Genomic DNA, 21,205 nt, shown 5'->3' on the forward strand with positions numbered 1-21,205 from the left:
CACCCTCTCTTTCCCTTATCTCCATAGACATAACAAAAGCTGTAGACTTAGTCCCTACGCCGATTCAATCGACGTGACTTGTAAAAGACGGGCTATACCGCGGTGGTTTATTTCAATATTATTTCAATATTATTTCACACAGAGCTTGGAAAACTTACTTTTTTAAAAACTACAACTCCCATCAGCCCCAGCCAGCATAGCTACTGGATTGGGCTGATGGGAGTTGTAGTTCAAAAAGTAACTTTTCCAAGCTCTGATTTCACGCAATGTTGGGGGAACCTGTGGCCCTTCCGCTGTTAATGTGCCACAATTCCCATCAGCCAGGGCTATTGATCACGCTCGCGATGGCTGATGGGTGTTGGAGTCCAACGATAGCTGGAGAGCTACTCCTGAGTGAAAGATTGGGACCGTCGAGCACTACTTTTCCTGATTCTGTTTAGCCAAGTTGGGACGGGGGCGCTGCGGGTGTAGAGGAGCTTCATCTCTATGGTTCGGCCCCTCGGATGTTTTGGTTGTAACAGCAGCAGCGCGTGCGCCCAGGAGGAGCCGTTGGGCTCGAGGCAGTGCCGTCGTCATGTCGGCGGCGAGAGGCTGCCTGGAGAAGCCGCAGATCATCGCGCACACGCAGCAGGGCTTGAGCCACACGGTCTTCGACTGCAAGTGGGTGCCCTGCAGCGCCCGCCTCGTCTGCCTGGGCAGCTTCCCGCGCGGCACCGGCGTCATCCAGCTGTATGAGCTGCAGGGCGGCAGCCTCAACCTTCTCCGCGAGGTGAGCGAGTCTCGGGCTGTGCCTTCCTCTCTTCGCTGCCCTCCGCTTGTCCCCAGGAGTTCGTGTGTTGGAGCGAGGGAGAGCGAGCGGAAAGGCACGCAGCTCTTTCAAAAGAATAAAGGGGCTGACAGCGCGCCTTTACTCGGGAGTAAGTCCCGTTGAGTTCAGCGAGACTTGTTCCCAGGCGAACTGCAGCCGTCCCGTCGGCTGGTGAAAAGGGATCAGAGGATGTAATTAGGCAGCCCGAGCTTCCACACTAAACTCTCCAGATTGCATCGCTTTGCGTATGGCGCTCCTATTTGCAGGACTCATAACTTGGAGCTGCTGCTGTATGGTTATGGCGAGGGGCTCCGCTGAAACTAGAGACAAAAGGGACAGAGGGATCCCTCCCTCAGACCCCACGCCGTGTTCCAGAGTCAGAATGCTTCCTGCTCAGTGTGTGAGGTTCCCGTTGTTTCCCTAGAATGTATGTCCCAAATCTATTCTTTAAAACTACAGAATTTAAGAACTATGCTGATTTCTGCTTGAGGAACAAAACTTAAGCCACCGTCCTGTTTCATAAAAATTATATTGACTTAACTTTTTAACTAGTGGGAAAGACAGCATATAATTTTCAACTCAGACTTTTAAAAACTGGGTGCAACGTTGGTTTCTCATTTCATCTTGTGTCTTTCAATAGTTTGTGGCTTTTCACTCATTTATATGGTATCTTTAATTTTAATTTTGTGCATTATCAGAAGGCTGTTGCTACTGCGGTACTCGTTGTGCCTTATTCTCTGAAATTGTACAAAATCTGACCAGTACAGTATTCATCACATGATGTTCAGTTTGCAGCTATAAGGTTTATATGGTGTTGTCTCTAGTTATAGGATAGGATTATCTGATTTTGAACTCGCAGTGCATTAGCCAGTTTTGAAACCATGGAAAATTGTGGACCTTTAATGTGCAAACGCTGCATGTTTGTGAGTAGTTATTCTGTGCCTTTCACACTTCAGCTATACAAAATTGTCTTGGTCATCTATCATGTGCCAAAAAGATACAATTTTTGTCATATCTTAAGTATAAGTGTGCAATAAATCTTCTTGAAAGTTGGAATGCCATCCTTCAGTTTTCCATTCTGTATGGGGGGATGTTATCTATTGGGTTGGGGAACAGTGGCTGACTATGTGTTATGTCAAGTAGCTTCTTCATAATCATAATCACTGTTGTATTTCTATAGTGCTTTTTGGCCAAGGCCCCCCAAAGCGGTGAACAGATTAATACAAGTTCTTCAGCTATCACAAAATACAGACACAGTTTGTGTACTCAAAGGCCAGCCCCTTTGGGACAGATTTCCATGGAAGATTTCAGTTTTAACATTTAGTGAGGAAGATTGCTTTTTAGTGAACTGAAGTCATGTAAGCATATCTCAGATCAGGATTAAATAACAGACACATGTAATGCATTCATGCCATGTAATGTTTGTTCTGCTCAGCATTTGGAAAGCTAACGTTCAAGAATCAAACACTGTTTAGAAACAAGCAATGATGAGAAGTGCCATGCGGATCACCATGGTGATAGCCGTTATCTTTCCTTGTACACACAGCACATGGCTTCCCACTGAGTGCCGGTTGCTGTGGTTGCAGAAGAATACAACACATTGGCCTTATCAAGCATTGAGGAGAATGGAGTGGAAGCCTTTCCTATCAGATAGATTGACTTCACATAACTGGCCAGCCGGTCATGAGATCTTCTTAATGAATAATTACTCCACTCCTTTCTACTGCTGTGAGAACAAAATTGTTTTGTTTTAGTATTGCTTTTTGGTGACTAGCAACTTATTTACAGTACTAGTATAAGCATAGGGTTTTATCCACTGAATTTGGCCTGTTAGTGCAAGGACTTTGGTCTGCAACAGGATTTCCTCTCTCTCTGCACCCCCCATCTGTTCTGTGATTTCCCCCAATCCACCAGAACAGATGGGGAGGGGGTGACGGGAGGAAGAGAAAGTCCAGTTGAGCAGCCTGAAGTCCTTGGACTAATGGGACAATTTCACTGGATTTTAAAATCATCTGATTTTAATTTTACAGTCCTCTCCCAAACCATATTATCAGATAAATAATGCTGGTTCTGATAGTTAACATATTAAAATTATGAAGAAGGGAAGGAGAAAATGGGAGGCAGTATTCAAGAAAGAATAGATAGGTGTATCACAATTTTTTGTCAGAAGTTTCTCGTTTACAACACAGCTTACACTTTTGGCTAATAGTGTTCTAGAAATAAAAAACTAATAGTGCATTGCAGCAATACTACCTGCTAACATACAAAAATTATTTCATTTATTTTCTGTTTATTTTCATATTGAGGACATTGTTAAATTTGGGATGTACCAAAACAAGTAGGAATGTCCACTGTAAACAGTGGAGGCTATCTGGAGGCCAATAGGACTTAGTGGAAACTGCATTCCCTTTTAGGATCCCTTGCATTTTTTCCAGCTTGCATTTCTTTTGGTGGAGCCCTGTCATGTCACGTGGCATTTACAGCTCCCATTATTTCCTATAGGCCTTTAAGGAGCTCCCATTCTTTGCAGTGGGCGTTTTTGTCATTCATTTTAGTACATCCCATGAAACTTACGTTACCAAACTTATTTTTTTCTGGTTGGGATAAATTTGAATATCAGTCATCTTTAATTAGGTGGCATCCTTCTTAGATGTGCAGATGTATGTGGCTGGTTAGCAAGACAGAAATAAATACAGTTATTTGGAAAGCAGCAGCATTGGAAAAGCATATTCTTGGTATCTCTTTTGTTCCAGTTGCTGCAACTGAGAAGATTTTTAGTTGCTATCTACTCTCAGTTTGCAAACAATACAAAGATTTATTTATTTATTTATTTATTACATTTATACCCCTCCTTTATTTTCATCATAGAAACCCAAGGAGGCTTACTGACTAGGCTAACAAATGATGGACATCTCTGAAGTAAAATGGAGAGAAGAAAGGAGAATGACAGTGTCATCTATGGATGTCCATCCAGGAATAAGCCCAACTGAGTTCAAGTGGGACTTACTCCCAGGCAAATGTATATAGCAAGTGTGGGGAACCTTTGGCTCTCCAGAGGTTCCTGAACTATAATTCCCATAATCCCTGGCTACTGGCCATGGTTGATAGGATTGATGGCAGTTGTAGTTCAGCAAACTCTGGAGGGCCAAAGGTTCCCCACCTCTGGTGTATAGGATTGCAGCCACAGTGACTTAAAATTGTCTTATTAAAGTCAAATCTCTGCCTTGTTCACTTGCAGATTAATGAAATTCCATAACCACAAATCAGACTAAAATGTGTGACGTTTCCTTGTTCCTATTAATATCATTGTTACATGGTAACTATTTTAATTTTGCTAAAACCTATCAGCAGCAAATCTTTAAAAAGTTTAAAGTCAAAAATTAAATTTCAAAAAGTCTGTTCCCCAGCACTTAACAGGACCAGTTGATTAGATTAGGCAAGACAATGGCTATAAATTTACTATGTCCTTCTCCTAAAATGTTTGGTTTTCTTCTTTTCCAGATTGAAAAATCAAAGCCTATTAAATGTGGAACCTTTGGTGCTTCTTCCATGCAGCAAAGATATCTAGCTACAGGAGATTTTGGTGGAAATCTAAACATATGGTAAGAGATTTGCTGATTGATGTCATTTAAAACTCTGTTTCATGCTTGGCCTTATTCTTTTCTCAGATAATTAAAAATTGTCAGTTCATTTAAGTCCAAAATAGTTTCCTAAGAACCATACTTGCGGTGCCTTCATGCATACATAGTTTCATTTTAAGATTAGAAGTAGGATTGCCTTCAATCGGATTTCGAATATGGAGCTACAGAATATGTGCCAGGTTAAAAATATTATTTAACCCGTTAGGACTGGCGCCCTACATCCTATTAGACAACTTCCAAGCTACCTGGAAGAGAATGTTACTAGATAAGATAACTAAATTAGGGTTCTCTATCCCAGTAATACTAGAAATGGGCTATAAAAAAGCTAAATCGAACATTTTGCTCCGCCTTAAAGATGTAGACTATCAGCAACATCTAATGCTTGTAACTAAGCAGAAGTACAATTCAAACCCTCATATGCCCATGCCATATCTAACGGACCTTACAATAGCTAAATATCGAAAAGCATTTACATTGGCTAGGTTTAACATCCTTCCGTCAGCTCTACTTGAAGGAAGATTTAAGAAAATCCCATATAATGACAGAAAGCGTCCATGTGGGGAAGGAACGGTAGAAACGGTGTCACATGTTCTTTTGCACTGTCCCTTTTATCGAGATCTCAGATCGCAAGTAATATCCCCTATCTTACAATCTATACCGGGCAGAAATGAAGTTTTTTATGTGGATTATCTTCTTGCTGATAAACAACCAGATGTTACTAAGAAAGTAGCAAAATATTGTGTGGCGGCCATTGTCTGTAGAAAACAAATGATAAACTAGATATATAATTAACTTGCAATTTTTTTAATCCTTTAGCTTTACTTGTTTTAAATCTTTTAAATGAATTTTACTGTATGAATTATGCCATATGTTTGAATTAGTCTGTTTTCCAGTCTAGTGTCTTTTACTTTTGTACGTTTTCCTCTTGTATTGGTCTTTGACCGTAATAAACAGTATTCATTCATTATTCATTTAAATCTTCTTAGTTTAGGATCATAAGGGTTTTAGGCAGTAGCAACCTAACGCAAAGGTTCAGTTTTATAGAAAGTTTAGTTAATTATGCCACCTCTACATGTTTTTCTGGTTGCTTACATTATAAGACATTAGCCATGATCCAATAACTGTACAACTAGTTTACACACCCCAGGAATTTGTGCATGTTTTTCCCCCTCAGACATCACTACCTCACACTCCACTGTAGCAGTATAAGAAGGTGCTTTGGAAACTGATGAGACATTTTTTAAAGAAATCTGATATGGAAACATAGGCTACTGTTTGTTGTTTAAAAAAAGAATTCACTGGGCAAAAGGCAAAGTAGCCTTTTCGATACTAACTGTTGTTTTTGCGTGTTCCCTTCATAGGTGGAAAACAACCAAAGATAATTATATATGGCTTTTTTGTCTTTTTTTCTACACGTTTACCTTTTTGGAGTATCTTGTCTCTTATTAATGATAGTTTTACCATAGGCCGGCAAATCCATGAATCAGTATACCTTGCTAACAACATGTTTTTAGTTTACTGCACCAGTTCTAATATGTTAAATAGATTATTATGCAGATTCTTCATCTGATTTAGTTTGCCCTGTTCTTGAATTATAGTAGAATTGACTAGCTGGAAATGGGCATAGTGTCAAGATAAAAGAAAGGAAAAGGAAAAGTAGATCTTACGGGGGGAAATGAAAACAAACCTGACAAAGAACAGCATTTGCAAATAATGCCTATATTTTTTTTAATATGGTAAGATTAGTATTGCACTCACAGTCCAAGAGACCCTATTGTGCAGTCTTCTGATTCTTCATGTCTCTTTCTGAAAGACCTAGAGTTGGTCTTAGAAGAACAAGTTCATTGTGTTCATTAATGGGAAAAGTTTAAAAACAAATGTAAGATATAGGCAGGGCTACAAAAATATTTTAGTTTTAGAGGAGCAAGCACCACATTTGGGATCAACAGTTCTGTGTAGAGCTGAACAGAAAATTTCAAACATTTCAGACATTCCTAGATGCCAGCAGCTAATATTCAGACAGTAGTTTTGTTTTTATGGGTTTTTTTAGGATTTTTCCCAATACTATACTAACCCATAGTTTGTAGTCATGAGAGCAGGGCCTTTGGAAGTCCAATTTATCATTTAAGAAGTTGAATTGTAATCTTGGATCTTTGTATTGTTACATTGTACTTTTGGAATTCCATCCATTTTTGGAGGAAAACAAAATAACATTTTTTTTAAAACTCTTTGCATCAATTTTTTCATTGTAACATATATTGGTGATAAAAAATCTGCTTAAGGCTTGAGTTAGTTCTGGTTTTGTTTACTGATCATGATCCCAAAAACATCTTTGTCAGTTTGGTTCTTGCATCAAAAATTTCATAAGTGGCATTGCATACGATTTTCTTGATCACTGCTATCTGTGAGTGAATTGAAAATAGTTTGTTTTAAGCATTGTGGTAGAACATGTTCCTAATTTGGTTTTTTGAGAACTATTAAGAAGCACAAAATAATTAAACCATAAGCTTTCATGGACTAGAGTCCATTTCATCAGGCACATCAGCATATAACATAATAATTGTATATGACTGTTTTTTGTTGCAACAGGCTAAATGATTTTCCCTTTGGAAATTGCCACAAAATAATTGTCCCTTTCTGCTATTTAGGAATTTGGAAGCTCCAGAAATTCCAGTATACTCCGTGAAGGGACATAAAGAAATCATAAATAGTATTGATGGTGTTGGTGGCTTAGGAATCGGGGAAGGAGCACCAGAAATTGTGACAGGAAGTCGCGATGGTGAGTTAGCCTTGTTGCAGTACCATTGGTTAGGAGGAAAAGGGAAGTGAGTTAGGATAAATCCAGCCAATAGCCCCTATGAAGGCCATTCTACCATCTTCTGATTGGGTAATTCATTATGAACCTATTTAGTCCTATGACCTAAACTTTAAAGGATGTTTCACAAATCCAGAGAAAAATTTGAATATAGTTTTCAAAAATTATTTGTTCATGCATGAATGCTTATCACATTTTGGAATTCTAACTTGAAATGGCTATTTTTTCCTCGAGAAATATTTGCATGCATTTTGCTAGAAAGTAGAAAACTGTAGGGAGATAATTCTAGCATTCAGCATGTTTGGTTTGTACACAACACCAGGCATAGGGTTCTCTCATACAAGTTATGCCCTGCCTGAATAATACATCGTATCTTACAGAGCAATCCTAACTATGTCTGCTCAGAAGTAAGTCCTGTTAAATTCTATGAGGCTTACTCCCAGGTAAGGGGTATTAGGCATGCTTTCCTGGGAGTAAGTCTCTTTGAACACAGTGGAACTTACAAGTAAATGTGCATGGAATTCTGCTACCTTAATTCAATAAATCGTTGAAAATAAATCATACTTTAGAACATTAAATGCTATGGAAATGTTTACAGGTCTTGCTAACTAAACTTCTGCCATTAAAAAGATGACTCCGCAATACTAAAATATTGATGTGTCTCTTTATAAACTAGGATGGCCAATTACCAACATTGAGGGTGAGAAAGTGAAGGGATTGAGCAAGATAGGCGATGGTCTGCTGAAAAACAGCAGGAGATCAAATTATTCTATATTTCCAAAACCTTCCATGGCCAAGGGTTGTACATGTGTGTTTTAGTTAGGCGACTGGTTATATACCCCAGCATCAAAGGATAGCATGCAGGCACTAACCTTGGCTCCACTGAAGAGGTGGGAATTGGCTCAGGTAACCCAAGACTCTGATTTTGGCACCAAGAGCAGCATCATGCATAGGCCCCTTTCAGCTCTACTATTATGTGGATCAGATCCTCCTGCCTGATGGTTCCAGAGCTGCTAGCTGGAGAATGTTGGGGGGCAGTGCTGTTGTCATATACTGGAAAACTGGGGGGAGAATGAGATGGGGGAGGGGTAAAGATTGATTTGTCAATGTGAGTGTGAGAGAACGTGGATATGTGTGAATTTTTGGAGGGAGGACACAATAATGAACATCTGCTTCCTCTCTTTGCCCCCACATCCCTGACAGTTTTCTCATGGATCTTCACTTGTTACTTTTATTTAATGCTAGGATTGTGGCCTGTTGCTTCTAGTGAGTCCAGTTGCAATATCCTTTGGATCACTTTGTAAGCATAGCAGCTTGTAAGACTGAGAAGTAGTAGATCTGTTCATAGCTGGTGATTGCAGCGGTGTTAAAGTAACACCTGTTGCTGATGTTTTGTCCTATGCCTATGTGCAGCAAAAAGATGGGCTTATGTTGCATTAGCAGGGGCTGACCAGGGAGATGAGTGGCAGCAGTGACAGGTCCTTAAAATCCTGCCAGATGTTGGAGATGCCCCAGAGGGCACTATACCTTAGTTTAGGCTTATAATGGATGCTGTGTGTTTTTTAAATACCAGCTGGAGCAAAATTGCATGGCTGTATCTCACTTAGCAAGCAGAAATGCCACTTTATCTACAGAAACACAAATCAGTATGGACATTGCTACAACTAAGAGGTCCCCTGAGGATCAATATGTACTGAATGTTTATGACTCTTTTACAGTATTTGCCCATGTTTTTGGCACATTAGCTACTGCATAAACTAGTAACTGATGATTTTTAAAAAGTTAGCTTCTTGTGTACAGTCCGTGCTTCAAAGAAGGAGTTGGCTTCTTGTGTACAATCCATGCCCTGTTGAAGTTAGTGGCACAACTTCTCTTGTTTTTAATAGATGTTTATTGCCACCAGATGTCAGAGCAAAGCGAGTTAACTATTTAGGCATTAGAAGAGTAAGTAAAATAATAATAAGAATAAAAGTATGTTGGGGTTTTATTAAAGCTTTCTGATTTATAAGCTTTATACTATAAAGAAGCTTTTTCTGGTATAATGTTTTCTGGAGTTATTGCTGGCAGCAATCTGTTTCAAAGGAATGTCAAAAAAAGGACCAGACTCCTTTTTTGGGGTGAAGTGGGTGTTATCTGATAAAAAGAAAAGAAGCATTTTTTAAAAATCTGGCAAGAGATTTTGAAGAATTGAAAGAGGACACTCTTTTCAGCTCTAATTAAAAAGACTACACCCACACATTAGTCCAGCCTCTCACTGCCACTTCGTAGATTTTTCCCCTTAGCTAGTATATACTTGGTAACAGCAATATTGGCCAGCCTTTTTCCATTCTAGGTTCCTCAGCTGCCATACGATATGGTTACAAGGATACTGCAATCAGATATACATATGCTGTATGTTCTATTTTGAGTCCCCTCATGGAACAGGGTTTTCGCATAAGTCATTAGAGGGCTCTTGCAAACTTATGTCTACATATATGAGTATGTAAAAAGAGGATAATATATATATGCATGTATAGTATTAGTAGCCCTGTCTTCTAAACAAAAACTACAACTATCAGGTAATGGAAGCTAGCATTTTAGCTGAGTGACATATTTCTTTGTGTATCGGTTATACTGTTCTTTGGATGAAGCTGAGACAGCATCCATCAAATTGTGAAAGCATGGGAACAAACTGTTCTCTCTCTTTTTTGGCAGTACACTTAATATAAATGTGAAGGAAGACATAAATGATGTTTTCTTAAGCAAGTTGGTGGGGCTGAAGTGAAAGGAATAAATGCTACTTGGTATTTTTTCAGTAAAATAATAACCTACATCAATTTTCTCAGGGACTGTGAAGGTATGGGACCCGAGACAAAAAGACATTCCAGTTGCCAGTATGGAACCAGCCCAAGGAGAGAGCAAGAGAGACTGCTGGACAGTTGCATTTGGTCAGTTCTCTGTTGAGCTTGTTGATTCTTAATGGTATACACAAATCTATCATGAAACTTTGCTCCCATCACTTTAGTACCATAACATTCAGTTTCCAGGTGTTCTGCTTAATGAACACAGGAAATAGAGGGGAATTATTAGGGTAATCAGAACACATGAAGTGGTTAAAAATTTGATCTGAAACGCAGTCTATAGATTCCTTGTTCTGGGAATCCAGCTTCCAGCTGTTTCCTTCTCTTCTATCTCAGCAAATGCAGTATTAACATTGTAAATAAAATAAATAATATAGAAAGATTGCAGTAGACACTAAAGTTTCTCAACTGTTGCCTTTTTCCTTGGTTCAGTGCCTTCATCTCTTCCTGAATCTGAGGAAGAGTCATAACTTGTCCTGGTATGTTATTTCCAAAATTGTTTTCTTCCACAAATGCACATCTTTTTATAACGAATAAGTGCGTAAATTTGGACTTCTTGTAAGAACGATTGGTGATATGTTTCTTTAAACAGTGGTTCTTTGTCCAAACCAGGCAATGCATATAATCAAGAGGAGCGTGTTGTATGTGCAGGCTATGATAATGGGGATATCAAGTTGTTTGACCTTAGGAACATGACATTGCGATGGGAGACCAACATTAAGAATGGGGTAATGTTTCACAAATATATATTTGAATGTTTTGTTTTGTTTCTTTGTAAGGTGAAAGCTACAGATACTTTCAGGCTGGAAATTATGCTCAGTCTGATTAAAATTATGCTGCATGTTTTGGTTTTGCCTTTGGTCTAAATTATCATCATGGATGGGTTTTGGTTTGACTTATGGATAATGATCACACTCCTTTTCTGTGAGAGTTCAGGGAGAGGGAGAGTTGTTCCATTCACGTTTTTGTCTTACAACATATATAATTATTTTCTGTATGGCAGAAGTCAATAATAGCTGCTATTTTTTAAATTAAATTTATATCCCACCCTTCCTCCCAGAAGAAGCCTAGGGTGGCAAACTAACAACAAAACAACTATAAAACATCTAACAATTCAAAATAAGTTTCCTGAATACTTTGTGCTTCAGGCTTTTGAAATTATATTGAAAGATACCTTTATCACAAGACATTGATCTATAAAATAATATAAATTTTTCCAGAGAGAATGAGTATGCTTCACTAAACTAAGGATATCGTTCTGCGCAGAGTTCAGGGTACCTAAGTTCATTGGCTTGGATTTCCCCATGTCTCTCTCAGGAAAAGTGAAACTAGTCCTGTATTTGCGAGGGGTTTTAGGCTTGTATTTTTTGAATGGCAGGCCACAATGCTACATGCTGAACCACTTTTGAAACCATAGGAGTTTTGAAGCCAGATTATAGTGTGGCAGAGGGTCTGCTGTTAAAAGGGGGAAAGTCAGAAATCCCACTAGGCATGCCTAAGCCTTTGAATTGCCCCTAAGGTCCATACAGGAATACCCTGCTATATGGACCACTTTACGGACACTTGCGAGTATGGACATACTTACAGTAGCACCATTCCCCTGTTTATGTACTTCGCTTCGCAAGAACGGACACTTAACCTTCGGTTGTGGCCTGTTCTTTCGGTGGGGGGTGGAAAGAGACGCAACCGTGCGACCGCAAATCAGCTGGGAGTTGCGATCAGCTGAGAGGTGCGGCAGCACAGCAGCAGAGGCTTTAGCGCAGGGCTTTGAGGCTCCGGTGAAGGAGAGGTGGCACAGTGGCAGCGCAAGTGAAAAAAGGCAGTGCTTCACTTTAAGTACATTTTCTGTTTACGTACTCGCTCTGGACCCATTGCGTACGTTAATGCGGGGTATTCCTGTAATTAGGTATACTTAACACTGCATAGGATTGGGCTGCATACCTTCAATCTTGAGTACCCTCTCATTGCTTCCAAATACACGCACTTAGGATTGCACTGTGATTGAGTGGACATCTTAATGCTTGCTTGCTTTATGTTCCTAGGTTTGCAGTGTTGAATTTGACAGGAAAGATATAAATATGAACAAATTGGTAGCTACATCACTTGAAGGAAAGTTTCATGTTTTTGACATGAGGACTCAGCATCCAACTAAAGGCTTTGCTTCAGTTTCAGAAAAGGTACAGTATAAAACTGTTCATTGTTATGGCAGCAAACGTTCTACTCTTGCCATCAGGAAAAGGCATAGTAAAAAATATTTGTAGAATAGATGCTCATAAGCGACTGTGACTGCGGCCCTAAACCTCTAGAAGACTTATCTTCTCCTTAGTACCCTATCACAGTCTTTAAGCTTGACCAAGAAAACTGTTGTGATGATGCTAGCATACTCCCAAGTTTAAATGGTGGCTTGATGCATATAAGTGTTTGGTATCTACTGCACAGTGGTATAGAGTTTCCTTTTTCTACGGGTTTGCAAAATCTAATCATTTTCTGGAAGCAGTACACATTCTTTCATGTCAATTCACCTTTGGTGGCCGAGAATGTAGGCTGGGCTTGGAGCTATTTTTGTGCTGGGAAGTGCTCAACTGATACAAGGACAAGGCCAGAGTTTGTGAGGCTCGGTGTATTTGCTCCCTCTCTGAGCTGGAGAGCTGGCAGCCCTTTCAGAATTTTCTGGGGGGTGGAATGAAACAACTTGTTTCAGCAGAGTGCACATCAAGCAGGAAAAGGAGGTTTGGGGAAGCATGCTGCACAGAGATAAGAAGACTTTCCTTGCCCAGCATAAGCCTGGCTTGAAACTTCATTTGCGTCCGCCTTACTCCTTGGAAGGTGTGGAATGAATGAGATAGAGGAATCCTTCCCAGGGTTGATATCTCTGTGAAGGAGGAAGTGAGCCATGTACTACACTGCCAAACTGTGTTTACACAGGACTTCATCATGTACCCTATGCGTGTGGGACCTTGTTTCTGTCCTTGGGTCAGTAGCCATGGTATCCAGCTATCCATTAACTCCACCCTGTCCTTGAGTTCTTTTGCATATGCAGAGGAATTGAAAGAAGGGAGGAATCAGTCTCTCAGAAGCAGTGTGATAGGTTCTTAACTACTTCCAGGTTCCTCCAAAGCCTGGCATGGTAAGAAACGGTTCCCTCCTTTGCACACAATCTAAGTTCTCTTCAAGTGTCAGAAAACTTCAAAGATCAGATGGGTCTATCTCTCCTACCCAATGTGATATGAGACACACACACCCATCTTCTCTGTGATAGAACTCGGGGAAGGTCTCTAACTCCATGTTGGGCTCCCACAAAAGTGATTGCAGAGGCAGTTGCCCTTTAATGATAGGAGAATGAGGCTACATAGGCATTCTCCTGTACACAGTGCTGTGTAAATGCAGAACAGAAGTGTGACAACTGTTCATATGACTCTGTCCCACTCATCTGATTGATTATACCTTGTCCCAGGCAACCAAGTGTGTGGCTAATGTGTTATATATATGTATACTATGCTTACATAATAGATAAAACAGCCCCTGTTTATTACATTAATGTATGTTTAATTTTTGCACAACTTTGCTCTTAGGCCCACAAGTCCACTATGTGGCAAGTTCGTCACCTTCCACAGAACAGAGATATCTTTGTAACTAGTGGAGGAGCTGGAAACCTTCATCTTTGGAAATAGTAAGTATTTACTATTCATCAAGGGGGGGGGAGTAGAAGCAGTCTTTTCTGAGTAGCCCCAATTCTGTACGTTAAGTTACAACAATGAGCTCATACAGTAGGTAGCTTTTCCTATCATAGGAGAGTTTGCTGTTAGACTGAATTATTAAAAGTGGGTTAACTTGCATCTACAACCTAACATTTATTTGGCACTGGATGTTTGTTGCAAGAAGCTTAAATAACTTTGCTATAGTTTTGTGTATAAACATGATATTGACTGCTATACATTTCTCTGCCACTCTGAAATGATATGGTGTATATTCCATAGGCAGATACTTTTTACTACCTTACTAGCATTCCTGACAGTGAAAGCTCTCTGGGCGGTGTACATCAAGTAAACACTTTACATTCAATTTAAAACCACCTGGTCATCAAATCAACAATTTAAACATACAGCAAAAACTAAGATTAACATAATTAAACCCATTAAATACAAGTCAAAAAGTAATTGGAAAAAGATGAACATATAACTATCTTTACAACATTAAATACAAAATACTAAAATATTAAAATACTAAAAATACTAAAATGCCTGGGTAAAGAGGAAGGTTTTCACCTGGCGCCGAAAAGATAGTAATGTAGGCGCCAGGCGAACCTCGTCAGGAAGGGTGTTCCATAGTAGGTCTATCAGACTTTGTTTCAGCAAACACCCTGCCTGATTGCTTAAACCTCTGTGCCTTCTCTGCCTAGCTCCTATAAACTGGCTGGCTCGTCATAGCTAGGGGAGTATTTGGGGGAAGGTTTTTGCTACTCCCATTCTGGCAATGAGCTAAATATGTATATGGGCCTCCTTATGCCAGCAGCTCCTGAGTGATTTTCTCCAGCACAGATGCCGTTTAAAAAGGCCTCATTTCCAAACAGAAGCTTATGCCCCTTCTGTGTTCTGGGCTTGGACAGACAGATGAAGATGTTTTGGCTCTTTCTGAATACTGCATATATTATATTACTGAATTTCATTATATATCCTATTTTCTAATGTCTGTCTTTATAATGACTGCTCTTAACTATTTTATGTAACCTGACTAGAGTTTTTTTTATTAAGCAATATATATATGTATAGCTTGCTAAATTAAAAAAAAATGTATGCTGAAATTTAACATTTTTACCCAAAGAGCTTTAAACTAGAAAGCTTCTGGACACAGCCTTCCTGTTCAGGTTCCTTTTTAGCTTTGGTTTGGCTAAGACTGCAATGTGCGCTTACCTGGGATTTCTAAGCAGACAAGCTTAGGACTGCACTGTGACTCACTATTCCTGAAATTCTGAAATCTTCATTCCCTTGGGGACATTAAGAACATAAGAACATCAGAAGAGCCTGCTGGATCAGGCCAGTGGCCCATCTAGTCCAGCATCCTGTTCTCACAGTGGCCAACCAGGTGCCTGGGGGAAGCCCGCAAGCAGGACCCGAGTGCAAGAACACTCTCCCCTCCTGAGGCTTCCGGCAACTGGTTTTCAGAAGCATGCTGCCTCTGACTAGGGTGGCACAGCACAGCCATCACGGCTAGTAGCCTTTGATAGCCCTGTCCTCCATGAATTTGTCTAATCTTCTTTTAAAGCCATCCAAGCTGGTGGCCATTACTGCATCTTGTGGGAGCAAATGCCATAGTTTAACTATGCGCTGAGTAAAGAAGTACTTCCTTTTGTCTGTCCTGAATCTTCCAACGTTCAGCTTCTTTGAATGTCCACAAGTTCTAGTATTATGAGAGAGGGAGAAGAACTTTTCTCTATCCACTTTCTCAATGCCATGCATAATTTTATACACTTCTATCATGTCTCCTCTGAGCCGCCTTTTCTCTAAACTAAAAAGCCCCAAATGCTGCAACTTTTCCTCGTAAGGGAGTCGCTCCATCCCCTTGATCATTCTGGTTGCCCTCTTCTGAACCTTTTCCAACTCTATAATATCCTTTTTGAGATGAGGCGACCAGAACTGTACACAGTATTCCAAATGCGGCCGCACCATAGATTTATACAACGGCATTATGATATCGGCTGTTTTATTTTCAATACCTTTCCTAATTATCGCTAGCATGGAATTTGCCTTTTTCACAGCTGCCGCACACTGGGTCGACATTTTCATCGTGCTGTCCACTACAACCCCGAGGTCTCTCTCCTGGTCGGTCACCGCCAGTTCAGACCCCATGAGCGTATATGTGAAATTAAGATTTTTTGCTCCAATATGCATAATTTTACACTTGTTTATATTGAATTGCATTTGCCATTTTTCTGCCCATTCACTCAGTTTGGAGAGGTCTTTTTGGAGCTCTTCGCAATCCCTTTTTGTTTTAACAACCCTGAACAATTTAGTGTCATCAGCAAACTTGGCCACTTCACTGCTCACTCCTAATTCTAGGTCATTAATGAACAAGTTGAAAAGTACAGGTCCCAATACCGATCCTTGAGGGACTCCACTTTCTACAGCCCTCCATTGGGAGAACTGTCCGTTGATTCCTACTCTCTGCTTTCTGCTTCTTAACCAATTCCTTATCCACAAGAGGACCTCTCCTCTTATTCCATGACTGCTAAGCTTCCTCAGAAGCCTTTGGTGAGGTACCTTGTCAAACGCTTTTTGAAAGTCTATGTACACTATGTCCACTGGATCACCTCTATCTGTATGCTTGTTGACACTCTCAAAGAATTCTAATAGGTTACTGAGACAGGACTTTCCCTTGCAGAAGCCATGCTGGCTCTGCTTCAGCAAGGCTTGTTCTTCTATGTGCTTAGTTAATCTAGCTTTAATAATACTTTCTACCAGTTTTCCAGGGACAGAAGTTAAGCTAACTGGCCTGTAATTTCCGGGATCCCCTCTGGATCCCTTTTTGAAGATTGGCGTTACATTTGCCACTTTCCAGTCCTCGGGCACGGAGGAGGACCCAAGGGACAAGTTACATATTTTAGGTAGCAGATCAGCAATTTCACCTTTGAGTTCTTTGAGAACTCTCGGGTGGATGCCATCCGGGCCCGGTGATTTGTCAGTTTTTATATTGTCCATTAAGCTTAGAACTTCCTCTCTCGTTACCACTATTTGTCTCAGTTCCTCAGAATCCCTTCCTGCAAATGTTAGTTCAGGTTCAGGGATCTGCCCTATATCTTCCACTGTGAAGACAGATGCAAAGAATTCATTTAGCTTCTCTGCAATCTCCTTATCGTTCTTTAGTACACCTTTGACTCCCTTATCATCCAAGGGTCCAATCGTCTCCCTAGATGGTCTCCTGCTTTGAATGTATTTATAGAATTTTTTGTTGTTGGTTTTTATGTTCTTAGCAATGTGCTCCTCAAATTCTTTTTTAGCATCCCTTATTGTCTTCTTGCATTTCTTTTGCCAGAGTTTGTGTTCTTTTTTATTTTCTTCATTCGGACAAGACTTCCATTTTTTGAAGGAAGACTTTTTGCCTCTAAGAGCTTCCTCGACTTTGCTCGTTAACCATGCTGGCATCTTCTTGGCCCTGGCGGTACCTTTTCTGATCTGCGGTATGCACTCCAGTTGAGCTTCTAATATAGTGTTTTTAAACAACTTCCAAGCATTTTCGAGTGATGTGACCCTCTGGACTTTGTTTTTCAGCTTTCTTTTTACCAATCCCCTCATTTTTGTGAAGTTTCCTCTTTTGAAGTCAAATGTGACCGTGTTGGATTTTCTTGGCAATTGGCCAGTTACATGTATGTTTAATTTAATAGCACTGTGGTCACTGCTCCCAATCGGTTCAACAACACTTACATCTCGCACCAGGTCCCGGTCCCCACTGAGGATTAAGTCCAGGGTTGCCGTCCCTCTGGTCGGTTCCATGACCAACTGGTCTAGGGAATAGTCATTTAGAATATCTAGAAACTTTGCTTCTTTGTCATGACTGGAACACATATGCAGCCAGTCTATGTCCGGGTAGTTGAAGTCACCCATTACTACCACATTTCCTAGTTTGGATGCTTCCTCAATTTCATATCTCATCTCAAGGTCTCCCTGAGCATTTTGATCAGGGGGATGATAGATCATTCCCAGTATTAAGTCCCTCCTGGGGCACGGTATCACCACCCACAACGATTCTGTGGAGGAGTCTGCCTCTTTTGGGGTTTCGAGCTTGCTAGATTCAATGCCTTCTTTCACGTATAGAGCGACTCCGCCACCAATACGTCCTTCCCTGTCCTTCCGATATAGTTTATATCCAGGGATAACCGTATCCCACTGGTTTTCTCCATTCCACCGGGTCTCCGTTATGCTCACTATATCAATGCTCTCCTCTAAGACCAAGCACTCCAGTTCTCCCATCTTGGTTCGCAGGCTCCTAGCATTACCGTACAGGCACTTGTAAGCAGTGTCTCTCTTCAAGTGTCTTTGGCACTTGTGGTTAGGCCTGTGGTAATTTTGCTCTTCTGAATTTATATCCTGTGCCCCTGCTCTCACAATGCCTACTTCTAGGCCTACCCCTTTTAAAATTTCATCATTTCTTTGGTTTTTATCCCAGGGGGGAGGTTTATTCCGAACCGGACCTTTCTCAGCTCCTGTCGGGTTTCCCCCCTCAGTCAGACATTCCCCCTCACACAACCCCCAGGTATGGTATGGATGCTGGGATTGGTTTTTAGTGTGAGAAAAATCAGCTTAAGAGATCGCCTATGAAATGCGCTGAGTGACCTTGGGCGAGTCACTCTCTCTTAGCATAACCCACCTCACATGATTGTCGTGAGGATAAAATAAGATGCACCTTGTAAGCCACCCTGAGCTATATAGAATATATAGAAGCAGATATAGAAAAATGCATGGTATATGTTTATAAAGTGGGCTTTTTACATTTTTTTTCCCAGTGAGTATCCTGCACAGCGGTCTAAGGAAGATTCAGAAGGAACTGAGATGGGAGTAGCAGGTTCAGTTAGCCTTTTTCAGAATGTGACACTGTCAACGCAGCCTATTTCAAGCCTTGACTGGAGCCCTGACAAAATTGGTCTCTGTGTCTGTGGTGCATTTGACCAGACCCTGAGAGTACTCATCATCACTAAACTGAACAAGATTTGACAATGGATTTCTAAGAAAAAAACAACGTAAGCATTTCTAAACAAGACCCTTTTCGAAACTTAATGGAATTTCTTTATGACCTCATGCCACTCAACAAAATGTAGAAAACCTTGTCTAGGATGCTTTTTTTACCTCTTAGAAGTAGATCATACATTTCTACAAAATGTGCCTTCAGTTTTAGCACATTAAAAACTTGTTTGTGCTTAACACACTTAAGTTTCAAGTGTCTTATTTTTGTGGCAATACCAGTTTGTTGACGCTTGTTTAATTGTTTTTAATCTGTATTTTGTGTGTTCTTTGCCCACAAGATCATACCGTATCCTGGAAAGCAACTTTTAGAACCAGCAAGTTTGTTGTTTGTTAGTTTGTTTGTCAGTATGGGCTTGGATTGCACTTACTTTGTGGATTTAAAATGAATAGCTATGTTTTAATGGAATAAAGGTTTAATTTTTTTAGTGATGTTTTTGGTTATTCACTGCTTATTTAAAATGTCATCAACATACATGAATAGAATAATATTGTAATTTGCATGTAGTTCTCCATACTTCTGCCAGACAGAGGTGTGCCTCTGTTTGGATGTCAGAGCAGCCTTTGCTCAACTTTGTAAACATTTCAGCTTTAAGATCAAATTTGCTTAACTTAATTTTGTGGTTGTGCTTAAAAATGGCTTAATATTAATCAAATTGAACACCCCCAATCTATATATGTAATTTATTTAGGGGCTTTGAACAGGCATCTGCACTTTGTTCAAGATCACTGTCATACAAATCTATAAACAATAAAAACATAAAACAATTTATGATTTAACAGATCAGCAGAAGATACACTAAAGTTGTAGAAATTTTTTAAAAGTACAAAAGCTTCACACCTGTTTGTTCTTTTACTGGAGAGATTCCAACTGAATTTCCATTTTGATTAAGTGAGAAACATCTATGTTATGTAAGTACAGTGCACTTTCTACATACCGTTTTCTACAAGATTGGAAAAATCCACACATAGCAGAACTGCATACGTTTACTGTAGGAAGCCGTGACTGGTGATGTATTCTTGGCAGATATAAATGTGACAAAATAAAAACATGTTTTTTGTCATGTATTAGAGCACATACATAGAAGTGCTATGTGTGAAAATAGTCTTCTGTGAAGTAGTTTGTAATCTTGAAATTTTTTGTTAAAAAATTAAAGTATGGAGAAGTACAACTTTTGGTAGAAATGTATTGCAAAGTTTCAGGATCCTAAGGGTGTTATGATTTCCAAAACTACTCAAGAGGCTGTAATATTACTGCTGAAAGACTTTGTGGCATCATACTCTAGTCCATCAGAATGTTTGTTCTATTTGAAAACTTTGGCAGTATATATGTAAGTTGAGTAGTTAATGGGCATAATAACTGGCCATTGGTGCACATTCACCAGGCCTCGTGGAGAATGTGCACATTCACCTTCCATGAAGAGAGAATTGTGCACATTTTCCAGTGAATCTACATAATCTCCAATGGGGTTTGGGAAATGTGCATATATTGCCTGCTTTTTGTGGTCACAATGGACAATCTCCAACAGGCCTTGGGGAATGTGCACATATACATTTTCCGGTTGGTATGCAGAGGCTCCAAGAAACCTGTCTTTTTTCTATCTCTTTTCAGAAGTGTGCAATCTGCATGCCCCCAGGCGGTTCTGGTCCACTGCCTAATCTTACATGTTCCACAGCACACCCACCCACTGATCAGCAGAGCTGCAGGAAGGGGGGGATGCCAGATAAAGATGAACAATTAACATTTTTCTGTAGTCCAGCCCATTGTCACCATTCTTGCCTGTTTCCCAGGCAGCTAAGCAGCAAAAGGGAAGTTGCCAGGAGAGGAAAGTTTTAAAACATCCTTCCACCTCCCATAATTGTGATAGAAATTGCCCTCACTCCACCCCCAGATACTAAGCTAAAGAAAAAGGCTTAATAGCAGTATGGGGGTCAATCATCATGGGAATCTCATGCGAGGGAAGATGCAATCAGCTGAGGAATTACTCAATATGACTGGAGAATGTACAAAAGTCAGGTGATACATGCATATTGCCAAAGGCCTATTGGAGATTATACAGCTACAAGAGTGTCTGTATACTATAATCAGCATGGATATTTCGCATTCCGCAATGTTAAATTCTGATGCTTCCCATAAGCTCATTTCAAAACAAAACCTTATAAAACTTACAGTTCTGAACTCAGAAACGCTTGATTAACAACCCTGTACATTTTCATGGTGATGCACAAAACAGTCAGAGAGAATCGAGAGTTCAAAATGTAAAAAGAGAGAAAAAACAGCCCTTTTGGACTTTTTTTCTGTCAGAGTTCTCATAATTTGTTGAAATTAATTAAAAATCACCCATGTTCACAGAGTACCTGTAATCCTA

At 40.0% G+C, this 21,205-nt stretch overlaps 1 protein-coding gene and 1 long non-coding RNA gene across 2 annotated transcripts in view; one reads left to right on the forward strand and one right to left on the reverse strand.

Annotated features, from left to right (window-relative positions):
• Positions 1-293: 293 nt before the first annotated feature.
• On the forward strand, positions 294-19,268 carry DNAAF10 (dynein axonemal assembly factor 10). The gene is made up of 8 exons (XM_061622218.1): positions 294-769; positions 4,310-4,410; positions 7,098-7,228; positions 10,090-10,191; positions 10,717-10,832; positions 12,147-12,281; positions 13,677-13,774; positions 18,602-19,268. The coding sequence occupies exons 1-8, from the start codon at positions 575-577 to the stop codon at positions 18,807-18,809; spliced, it is 1,086 nt and encodes a 361-aa protein (XP_061478202.1). The 5' UTR covers positions 294-574; the 3' UTR covers positions 18,810-19,268.
• The window catches only part of LOC133382792 (uncharacterized), a 32,953-nt gene continuing 17,981 nt past the window's right edge, over positions 6,234-21,205 (reverse strand). The window contains exons 2-3 of the long non-coding RNA XR_009762083.1: positions 8,137-8,325; positions 6,234-6,851 (exon numbers count right to left, since the gene is read on the reverse strand). This is a non-coding gene — a long non-coding RNA (uncharacterized LOC133382792). The remainder of the gene's footprint in view (positions 6,852-8,136; positions 8,326-21,205) is intronic.

The sequence above is a fragment of the Rhineura floridana genome, chromosome 4 (genome assembly GCF_030035675.1).
Source record: "Rhineura floridana isolate rRhiFlo1 chromosome 4, rRhiFlo1.hap2, whole genome shotgun sequence".
Classification (NCBI taxonomy): Eukaryota; Metazoa; Chordata; class Lepidosauria; order Squamata; family Rhineuridae; genus Rhineura; species Rhineura floridana.

What these genes read in the sequence shown, in the direction of transcription:
- DNAAF10 (XM_061622218.1), top strand. Translation starts at nt 575, where the DNA reads ATGTCGGCGGCGAGAGGCTGCCTGGAGAAGCCGCAGATCATCGCGCAC. An exon ending in CTGCTGGACAGTTGCATTTG is followed by an intron (nt 10,192 to 10,716) that starts GTCAGTTCTCTG and finishes TGTCCAAACCAG; the next exon opens with GCAATGCATATAATCAAGAG. An exon ending in AACCTTCATCTTTGGAAATA is followed by an intron (nt 13,775 to 18,601) that starts GTAAGTATTTAC and finishes TTTTTTTCCCAG; the next exon opens with TGAGTATCCTGCACAGCGGT.